The sequence below is a fragment of the Muscardinus avellanarius genome (genome assembly GCF_963383645.1).
Source record: "Muscardinus avellanarius genome assembly, chromosome: 2".
Taxonomy (NCBI): Eukaryota; Metazoa; Chordata; class Mammalia; order Rodentia; family Gliridae; genus Muscardinus; species Muscardinus avellanarius.
In genome coordinates this window covers 156,331,320-156,342,808 of record NC_137787.1, presented here as the reverse complement: position 1 = coordinate 156,342,808, position 11,489 = coordinate 156,331,320, and the positions used below count along the sequence as shown (strand labels likewise).

General features: G+C 40.3%; 1 protein-coding gene across 4 annotated transcripts in view; it reads left to right on the top strand.

The window, feature by feature from the left end:
* Positions 1–1,216: 1,216 nt before the first annotated feature.
* The window catches only part of DIAPH3 (diaphanous related formin 3), a gene marked incomplete at both ends in the record, with an annotated part of 500,946 nt that continues 490,673 nt past the window's right edge, over positions 1,217–11,489 (top strand). For all 4 annotated transcript variants that reach the window (XM_080719970.1, XM_080719969.1, XM_080719968.1 and 1 more), the window contains one exon: positions 1,217–1,396. In XM_080719970.1, the coding sequence (XP_080576096.1) occupies positions 1,217–1,396 (180 nt within the window). The remainder of the gene's footprint in view (positions 1,397–11,489) is intronic.

The following is an 11,489-nucleotide window of genomic DNA, read 5'->3' as shown; positions in this document are numbered from 1 at the left end:
GAAGTTTTACTTGGAATCAAGGCACATTTCTCTGAATCTCTATGCTAATCTCTCTGGAGTACCTGGAGTTGTTTCCTGTACCAAAATCAATACTGTATGTTTACTAGTCTTGGCCCACACCACCTCTGTATAGTCAGAAGATCGATATTCTAAGAAATACTTAAAAGGAAAAGATGACTTTTAAAGGGGGAAGGCAATTGATGTATAAAAAAACTGTAGCAGCCTCATAGCTTGACGTTCGCTATCCACAATAAATTATTCTGCATGGTTCCAGTTCAAGGACCTTCATTACAGACCAGATATTTTTCTTTAGCTCCACGCTCTTGATCCCTCCTGCCCTCGCACTTGCCTGGCATGCCTTTTATGTGACAGCCCTCCAGTCTTCTGCCTAGTGAAAATCTACATATCCTTCTTTTTTCCTTCCCAGATCCACTCTTTTATACATAATAACTCCCCCCCTTTTTGTTTTGGTTCTCAATGAACTTGTGAAGTAACTCCTGTAAGACTAACATTACTTTGTTATTTGTGTAAAGGTTTGCAAACCGCTGTTGACTGTGATCAACTTAAGGGAGTGGCCTAGTTAGGCTTATTTATTTATTTATTTTTTGGTGGCCCTTCTACTATCGCGGAGAACACTTAGACATGATGCAGGTGTTCGGGAAACGCCTTTTCAGTCGTGGACGCTGCGGTTTTCCCCCTTGGAGTGTAGATCCTACAACTACTTTTCCCAGCTGAAACAGCACCGAGCTTCCCGAGGGGTGCAGAAGTGCATTCCAGCGCAGCCCAAACTGCACAGAGCTGACCACGCCCGCATCCCATTTTTGTGGAGAACCGGTTCTCCAAAGTCAGTATCAATTTAGGCAAGAGATTTTCTGATTGGTTCTCTGAGCGTCTGCAAATCAGCCCCATCCTTCCTCCTAAAGGATGCTGCAAAAACTGTCCAGTTGGCGTAATAGACAGGCGGATCAGCCAATCACCTTTTGTCTTTCCCGGAAGGGGCGGGACCCTGTCGTGTAATTGAAGAGGCGGCGTGGGATTGGCTAGTCCAAGGCGGACCCGCGGTGGCGGGAGATTTCGGAAGTCCCGTCCCGGGTCGGCAGCAGTTGGACTGGGCTGGGCTGACAGCGTGGGTGGCGATCGTCTAAGGCTAACTCGCCGGGATCCCTGAGCCCAGCGATCGAGCAGTGTAGAGCAATCGGACCAGGATCGGGGAAGGATGGAGCGGCACCGGCCGCGGTTGCACCACCCGGCCCACGGCTCGGCAGCCGGGACCCCCTGTGCCTCCTCCTCCTCGCTTCGCAGCTTTGGAGAAAGCAAGATGCAGCGCAGGAAGGGCTCCCGGCACGCTCCGCTGCCCAGCGCTTCCGAGGAGCCAGGGGAGAAACGCCCCAAGTTTGTAAGTGTCGCCTGCAGCTGGGATGGGGCAGCTCCGGCTCGGCCGAGGGGCCCTGGGTCCTTCCAGCCGGTTAAACTCAGACTTGGCTGATAGCCAAGGGTGGGCACACAGGGGCCCGGGGGAGGGGGATTTTATTCTAGATATTTATAGCTGCCAGTATTCATAGATCGACAGGGACTAGGTCCAGTTCTATCCGGATATTGTGACAAACGTACAAATGTGGTGCTGCCACCCATTTCTTAAGGCTGACGAGCGAAGCAGTTCAAATGTACATGCACTGACGTCATCTAGGTGAGCACTGCATTTTTCTCAAGTCGAACTTCTCCCCTCCCCCTTAGTGTAAAGTGAACTTTGAGGTGATATGAGTGTTTCGTTTTCAGTTTAGTATTCTAACCCAGTAAGAGTTTGCTTGCTTGCTTGCTTTCTTTCTTTCTTTCTTTCTTTCTTTCTTTCTTTCTTTTTTCTTAAGGTAGACACTTTTTCCCCCCCCTCTAGGTTGTAACAGCTCAGTTTTAAAACTTGGCGGGCCATGTGTTCACTACTTAGGAATGTTTTGTTTAGTTTGGAAAGAAATCCAAGTATTTGAAACTTGCTATTCTGGTTTGCATTACTTATTCACGTTAACACTCAAATGATGTGTCATGAGTAGCAAAATTTCCAAAATAATTGGAAATTTAATACTGAATTCTTTATTCAGGAGTATGGAAAACATATTTTAGTGATAAAAAAGCATTTGCCTTTTATGGACAGGTAAAACTTGAGAGATTTAAGCTATGATTCACAAATTTAAGGAATAATGGTTTGTGAACCAGTTGTTAAATATAACATATATTTGTGGCTGGGTATGGTGATGCACACCTGTAATCTCTGTACTTGGCAGGCTGAGACAGGAAGATCACAGGTTCCAGGCCAACTCAGTATTTCAAAGAAATAAATGAAATGGGGCCCAGGTGTAGCTCAGAGGTAAAATGTCTCTGGGTTCAATCCCCAGTACGCACCCCCACACAAATATTAATAATTGAGTCTGCTGGGTGGTGCACACTTGTAATCCCAGCTATTGGGAGGCTGAGGTGGGAGGCTGAGGTAGGAGGATCTCAAGCTTGAGGCCAGCCTCGGCAACTTTGAGAACCTGTCTAAAAAAAAAAAAAAAGGCTGGGATGTAGATCTTGCCTAGCATTATCCATAGTACTGCAAAGAAAAAACAAACAAACAAACAAATAATACACACCACAGACACACACACACACACACACACACACACACACACACACACACACACCTGAGTTGCTGAGTTTGGTGAGGCTGGCTGTAAACCTGTGATTTTCTTGACTCAGCCTCCTAAATACTATATGCCACCATGCCTGGCTCTGGCTTATTTTTTATTTTGAGACAGGGTCTCATTAAGTTGCCCAGGATGGCCTTGAATTTGTGATCTTCCTATCTCAGTCTCCCAAGTACTGGGACTGTAGGTGTTGGCCACCTTACTGGACTTGATTGTTGTTACAATCAAGAATTGAAGAATAAGAAGACAGTTAATGTGAAAATGAAAGATTCTGTCCAATATGAAAAGAATCTACTAAGACAATGACTTTTTATAATCTACTTATTGGGATGATTATCCTGCTCTGTTTTGTCTCCACTCTCATATGGGAGGTGTTATTTTTCCATCACTTATTCTTGTTTCATTGAAGAAGTTTCATTGAAGAATATATTAGTGACTTGGGTTCTATTCTCTGTGCTGTTTCATTCCTTAAGTATGCCATGCTGACTATTAAATACCATTGGTTAAAAAGGGTTATTGCAAAGATGAAGTAACATCTAAATGACAAAGCTTTTTATCTCTAAAACTGATAAACATCTAAAATACTGTTTGTGGGAGGGGTTTAATTTGAATCCTGACTTCATAATTTAGACGTAATTTGGACTCTTAGCAATCTCTGATTGCTCTTAGTAATCCTAAATTCTTGCTTACATGGTAATTTCTTTAGATATATCTTCCAGTTGACTAATTCTATCATTAGCTAATCTGCTGTTTAACTTGTCCAAATATTTAGTTTTAGCAATTTTCCTATCTTGATAAATTCCCTTTGCTTTTTAAGATCTACCTTGGCCATCTTGATAGTCCCTCGTTTCTTATTTATTTGTTTGTTTATACACTCCCTACTTGGCTGTTACTATATTTAACAGCTTTTGCACTGGCTTACCTACATTGACTTGACTTCACACCGGCTCACTCTTTCCTCTTCTTGTAGATCTCTGTAAGTTCATTGCTTTGCTTTAACTTGTAGGGTCCAAGAGGTGTAACTGGAAAACTAGAAGATGTAATTTTTTTTTGTTTTTTTCTGGTGATGGGAATTGGACTCAGGGCCTTAAGCATGCTTAGCTATATGCTAAGTCTCTGGGAATGCTTTTCTTTCTTTCTTTCTTTTTTTTTTTTTTTTTTTTGTGGCACTGGGGATGGAACCCAGAGGTATCCTACCTCTGAGCTATACCCCCTGCCCTATTTTTTTATTTTTTATTTTGAAATAGGGTCTCACTGAGTTGCAAAGGGCTCACTAAAAAGTGGCTGAGGCTGTCTGCAAACCGTGATCCTCTTGTCTCAGCCTCCCAAATGCTGGGATTACAAGCGTGTGCCATCACGCCCAGCTTGTCTGGGAATGCTTTAGTATGGGGATATTTTGAATTAGTTTTCACTAGGAATCTGTTCATGCTGCCAATTTGGGACTATCTCTCTGCTGAGCTCTGATTCTGAAGAGGGGCTGGAGTTCCAGGCTCTGCTTTACCTTAGTTTCTAGTGAAAGACGCGGTATTCCAATCTTAAGGTTGCCTTTTAAGTAGCTCTTCTCAGTCTGCCTTTTTTTTTTGTGTGTGTGGTGGTACTAGGGATTAAACCCAAGGGCATTCCATTTCACCTCTAAGCTACACTCTCTAGCTCATTGTAGTCTTTGAGAGTTTCATCAAGTTGCCGAGTTTGGTTTAGATCCTGAGATCCTTCTGTCTCAGCCTCTCATGTAGTGGGATTATGGGTATGCACCACAAAACCCAGCTTCCCTACCTTTTTATTTATGCAAAGCAAAATAAAAATGATTCACAAATTGGACAGCTCCAAAGACCAGATACAGTTCTGAGCCAACATAGTGCTCAGACAGTATGTATAGGAAAACAACTGAATTGACTATAGCCTAGTCACTCAACCAGCCAGTTGGTTATGATTTAACTAGTTACTTGTTCATAGCTGGCCCTTCTGCAACAGGCCATACTCAGTTACTGTATTAAGCTCTATATTGGTTTGGACTGTTGGACACAGTGCAAGTGTTCAGTCCAAGTTCATAACTTCCACCAATTGTATATTATTAGCCTCCTTTGCTATATGGAGAGACTGAGATATAGGGAGATCAAGCTGCCTAAAGCCACACACCTTTAATCCTCAATCACTTCCCTGTATTATTCTCCCATGACTATTAGGAATTTTAATCTTTTCTCATCCAAGAACTGTGTGTGTGTTGTGTGTGTGTGTTGTTGGGGATTGAACCCAGGGGCATTCTTCCTCTGAGTTACACCCCCAGCCTGATTTTATTTTTATTTTGAAACAGTTTTACTAGGTAGTAAGTGTCATTACTTGCTGAGGCTGTCCTTGAATCTGTGATCCTCTTGTCTCAGCCAACCAAGTACTCAGATTACAGGGGTGCTCCAAGAACTATTAACAATAATTCACAGTGCTTTTTTTTTTTTTTTTTTTTTGGGTACTAGGGATTGAACCCATGGGTGTTCTGAGCTAGAACTCAAGCTCTATTTTATTTTTTATTTGGAAACAGAGTCTTGCTAAATTGTTGAGGGTTTCCCTAAATTGCTGAGGCAGCCTTCAATCCACAATCCTCCCGTCTCCACCTCGAAAATACTGGGCTTAGAGGTGTGTGCCACCATGCCCAGTGTGATACTTTTTTTTTTTTTTTTTGGTGGTACTGGGGTTCCTGGAAACCCTTCTACCTCTGGGCTACACTCCCAGACCCTATTTTATATTTTTATTTGGAAACAGGGTCTCTTAAGCCAGCGCAGCTGCATGGAAACTGCGCGATCCTCCTGTCTCTGCCTCCCAAGCGCGGGGATTACAAATGTGGGCCCCCATGCCCGGCTATTGGTGTGATGCTTTTAATGAATGTAGAATTAAGGATTTCTTGGTTATAGGCACGTTATGAGATGAAAAGGTATAAGGTTGGAAAGCTTTTGTTTACTGTGTGGGAATTTGGAGCTGAAAGCGCAGTAGGTTTGATGAGATTAACAGGTTTGCATAATTGCTTAAGTGTATTTCAAGGCAGGTGTAATAGGCTGAAAAATGACTTTCCAAAAGATACCCATTCCTTAATCTTTGGAACATGAGGATGTTACCATCTCTGACAAAAATGGACTCTGCAGATATGGCTAAGTTAAGGGCTTTAAAATGCACAGATAAGGTCTGGGAGTGTAGCCTGGAGGTAGAAGGGTTTCCAGGAACCGCAGTACCACCAAAATAAATAAATAAATAAATAAATAGATAGATAGACAGATAAATAAATAAATAAATACAATAAAATGCACAGATAGTTGTGGATGATCAGGCGTGGGTCTTAAATGCAGACACGTGTATCCTTCTACAGAGGCCGAGACTGGCGACACAGCATCAGAAGCTGGGAGAGTCAGCAATGCTTTCTCCAGCCTCCCCAGGGAGGGAAGCCCACCCAAACCTTATTATGGTCCAGAGAAACTGATTTGGGACTTCTGGCCTCCTGAACCGAGAGGATGAATTTCTGGTGTTTTGTGATAATTTGGTACAGTGGCCATAGGAAATAAAGCAGATATGATAACTAGGAGGTTGGCCATATTGAAAGGCTTTAGGAGAATATCACATGCACTTAAATCTGTCCCTTGTGGTATCGCTTGGATGTTTTGGAAGGCTGTTAATTTGGGGAAGTTACAAGGTAACCAAGTTATAACCCCAAAGTGAAGAACAACTGGGATAACAGCCTGAACCTTGATTTGGCTTTTGCCTAAGGTATCATTTTCATAGTTGTTAGAAAGCTGAGAAAAGATGGAGCTGGTTTCTGTATGTTCTTACTTTTTAAAAACTTATTCCTTTATTGAATCCTCACCTTAACTGGTGCTTTCGGAGTCCCAAGGCTAAACAAACTGTCAAGGACTGAGATAGTATCACTAGTTGAAGGTGTTAGGCACCTGAATTTTATTCATGTCAAAATGCTACCTATCATCAGACATAGCAACCTTTGGATGAAGGTAAAATAAAATCATGTATTCGGGCCACTCTTCTAAGAAATTGCTCTAAATTTTCCTAGACATTATTTCCTTCCCATTCTTACCAATAAAATAGAAAAAAAATCCGGGTTTTTTTTAAACTGTTGTTTAATATATGATTTATCAAAAGAATATATGTCAAGTGGCTTTCTCCGGGAGTACATTTATTTGGTGAAAGTAGATGATACACAGTATTTAATACTTCTGGAGTAGTTTGGATCTTTTCTTTGAGGGTAAAAAGGGATGGAGGTAGGGATGATTGTCTCAGATTTAGAGCAAGGCTTAATTGCTTTTTTCAAAGACTCATGTCTTTAATTATGAAGCAGGCAAACTGACATCCATTTATTACACCGTGAAACCTTGCATCTCATCTAGTCTATCTTGTAGCAATTGCCTCTGAACAGATGTTACCTGAAACACCTTTGTGCAGTTGGTGGAATGCTAAAATTTGTCATGATTTTATTATTGTTGTCTCAAATTAACTCTACTTTATGGCATAACTTTATTGCTCTGTCTAGAATCTTTATATATTTATTGCCTTATAAATTGGATTTAAAATTGGCTTTTTATATAGAATGTAAATTAACATGTATATAACTTGTTTATGCTTGCAGAATAATACAAGAAAAAACTGCTACGTATTACACTAATGTAATTGTCTTTAACACAGCACATAGTATCCTTTAAACCAGGAATCAAGTGAATGCCAAAGAATATGCTTACTATCACACTTTTGCTTGTTTATCCCAGAAACTAATTTGACTTTTAGATCTATAAAATATAGATTAAGCATAACCTTTTACTTCATGGGATATTAAGGATCAAAGCATGGGCTTTCTTTGAACAGGATCTACAAAGGTAACTGTTCACTTAATACCAGCAGGATGGCATTGAAATAGCTTACCATTGGGAGTAATTTTTTGCAAATATAAAATCTAATGGTCATAATTAACTTAAGGTAGATTTTTTTTTTTTTTTTGTGGTACTGGAGATTGAACCCCAGGGGGCATTCTACCTCTGAGCTACACCCCCATCTCTTTTTATTTTTTGTTTTGCAACAGTGTCCTGCTAGGTTTCTGAGAGTCTTGCTAAGTTGCTGAGGCTGGCTTCCAATCTGTGATCTTCCCATCCTAGCCTCCCAAGTGCTGGGATTATAGGCATAAACCACCATGCCCATTTTGAGAGAATTTAAGAGTTTAAATAAATTTTGAACTGGGTATGATGGCACCTGATTGTAATTCCAGTACTTAAGAGGCTGAGACAGAAGGATCACAGGTTCATGGCCAATCTCAGCAACTTAGTGAGACCCTGTTTCAAAATAAAAAATAAAAAAAGGGCTGGAGGTGTGGCTCAGAGGTGGAATGCCCCTGGATTCAATCCTCAGTACCCCTGCTCCCCTCCAAAAATTCCAAAACATTCAAGTTACTAGCTGCTTAGTTAAAATTATTTGGACATAGTTGACATAGATTTTATTCTTCACAAGAATGTTCTCCTTTCTTCTAGTTTAGTGTAGAAGAGGCACTGTCAATAACATTTATGAACACTCCCAGGCCTTGAATCCCAGCTATATCACCTAGTAACTGTGTGAATTTTGCCATTTACTTAACCTCCTTCTGTGCTTTTCTTTTCTCATGTATAAAATGAGGTTATTGTACAGATTAAAAGTTAATATGTCAGTGGCCTAGGACAGTACCTGGACTGTGGTAATCTCTGTATAAATGTTTGCCATTTATAGGATTGCTGTCTTTTGTTGTGTTTTCTTTTTTGGGGATGATACTGGGGGATTGAGCCCAGGGGTTTTGGACTTCTGAACTACACCTCCAGCTTTTTGTTTTTATTTTGAAACGGCGTCTGGCTAGGTTGTTGAGACTCTTGCTAAGTGGCTGAAGTTAGTTCTGAAGCTGTGATCCTCCTGTCTCTGCCTCCCTAGTCCTGGGATTACAGATGTGTGCCACCACACCCGGCCATTATCATTATGATTAGAAGTAAAGGTAGTAGTACAATTTTTGCTCATTTTTTAAAGCATTGGGAATATGTATTATATATATGATAACTTTTTCATACTGGAAAATTCTCATTGAGCCAGGTATTTTTCTCATGGTGTAGTGGAGGCAGAACCATTCTATTCTCAGTTTATATTCTGGACACTAGGTGACACTTGACTTGATACAGACTCTAGTCTGACAGCTGACTGGACTGAGAAAATTTCTAAAGCTTTATGATGGGTCTTTATTTGTAAAAATAAATTTTTTTTTATTTGTAAAAATGAGATTTGTGTAACTGAAATGCGCATGCAAATGAAACTTACAAAGTAGATGTTACATGGGAAATAACCCCAAAGTTAGAAAAAAATTCTGTGATACTTTTGTATGGACTTGGATGATGAAAATAATGTTATTGATATATGTAGAGATGTAAAACTAAAAGTATAACTCTTTATTTTTATGGCTCTTTCACAGCTATAAACTAAAACAAATTTACATAAAAAATCCAAAACAAAACTATAAACCAGTAAAATTTAAATTAACACCACCATTAATTTAATGTGATTGATGATGATATTTGCTGAAAGTAAGTTACATTATTGGATTTAATAGTGGAAAATATGTGTAAATTTAGCTGTTTTCTTTGTCGACTTGATTCTGGGATGGAAATGAAATCCCACAGATTTCATTTGAGATATACATATATATATTCATATGTGCTAAGTGTAGACAGAATATTGTTACTTGTGTGCCAAGGGACTTGTCACAAGTAGATGTAGCCCAAGTCATCATACTTTCATGAATTAAAGATGGCTAAGTACCATAGCTTACTCCAAGGAGTTATGGTTTAGCCTCCTTCCTTCCTTCCTTCCTTCCTTCCTTCCTTCCTTCCTTCCTTCCTCCCTCCCCCCCTCCCTCCTTCTTTCCTTCCTTCCTTCCTTCCTTCCTTCTTTCCTTCCTTCCTGTACTGGTGATTGAACCCAGGGCCATTTTACTTCCAAGTTTCACCCTCATCCCTTTTTAGTTTTTATTTTGAAACAGGTCTCACTGTGCAGAGGGTCCCACTAAGTTGCTTGGCTGGCCTTGAACCTGTGATCCTCCTGTTTTAGCCTTGAAAATACTGGGATTACAGGTGTATACCACCATGCCCAGCTTGCTATAGCACTTTTTTTTTGAAAATTTTAATAAGATACATAGATTAATTGTAAGATCCTTAATACTACATTTATTTGGCTAATTTTATTGTGAAATATCTTTCTAGGGTAGGGGGAGTTTTCCCAAGGTGGAAATTTTCCTAAGGTAGGCTGTTTATTTGGGTGTGATAAAATAACTTTGTAACATTCAGTTTTTCTTTTCTTTTTTTTTTTTTGCAGTACTGGGGATGGAGCCCAGGGGCATTCTATCTCTGAGCTATACCTCCAGCCCTATTTTTTATTCTTTATTTTGAAACAGGGTCTCACTGAGTTGCGAAGTGTCTCCTTAAGTAGCCGAGGCTGGCCACGAACCAGGATCCTCCTGTCTCTGCCTCCCGAATGGTGGTGGGATTACAAGCGTGAGCCACCACACCTGGCAACATTCAGTTTTTAAATAAAAGATTTGCACATTGGTAACATTACTTGTGGACTTTAGAATGAAACTTTTTTTAAATTCAAGCCTTGGATAGAATTCAATTCATAATGACAATTACAATTCATTTTTAATGGAAAATTTGACAGCCTGAGAAATGAACATGAAAAATGGAATATATATAATCTGCATTCAGAAATTCAATGTGACAGTTTCATTTCTTTATAAAAGGTGATGGTCTTCAATTAGAACCATGTTATAATTCCCCTCAGCCTCTCTTCTGAGGGCGTTTGTTTGCTCTCGTTGATATGTTGTCTTGAAGCTTCTTTTAGTTACTTTATGCATATGATTGTAAGCTTTTGGAAGCCTCTTCGTGAGTCTTGGTTTAGACTTGTGTTTACAACAGGAATTTGAATGCTTAGCCAATGGAAACCTATGCCAGATCACACTTGTAACCTTATACCACCTAGTTCATTCATTTATTCATGATTAGTTTAAGTGTTATAGGTACACCTCAAAGTCCAGTTCTTTTCATAAAAGTTTCCAGTGATAGTGGGCTGGGGCATGTAAAGACTACCAGAAATATATCTGGATCTTGGAAAACTGGGCCTGGCAACGTGTCCACAGAGTCCCAGTCCTAAACCCTGATAAAAGGGGCTTCCACTAGATTCAATATGGATGGATATCCTTGGCCAAATTAATCAACCTCATTGACTTAGTTATCCTACCTGTAAAACAAAAGTAATCTGTGTCTACACTTAGAGATTGTGAGGACTAGTTTTGTTAATGGGTATTTTGGTAGGTTAGGCTAATGCCTAGCAGTTAACATAGGGCAGCTTTTACTAGCTTTATTCTTGTAATTCCACAGTAAGAAAGGTCCCATCACTGTCATGCTAAATTATCTAGGTCAGTCATCTTGAAGGGGGAGGTGACCGATCTCAGCTGTTGACAGCTTGTTGACCTTTCTTTCTCTTGCTTCTCACCTCCCTCTGTCCTCATTACTTCCTTCTTCTGGACATTGGTGTTGTGTCCGGAGGCACTGTCCTTCCCAGGATCTTTGTGTCTGGACCTGTTCCCGTCCTTTCTCTTTCATATTGACCTCCAGCCCCTTGAGTTTGCTCTTCCCCATTCACTACTAGCCTTCGACTGCTGACATTTGCTAGCACTAAACTCATACTCCATTGAAGTTGTCCTTTACTTTCCTTTGAGCTAGGATTCCTTGAAGTGCTTCCCTTCTTCGAACCTTATACAAGGTA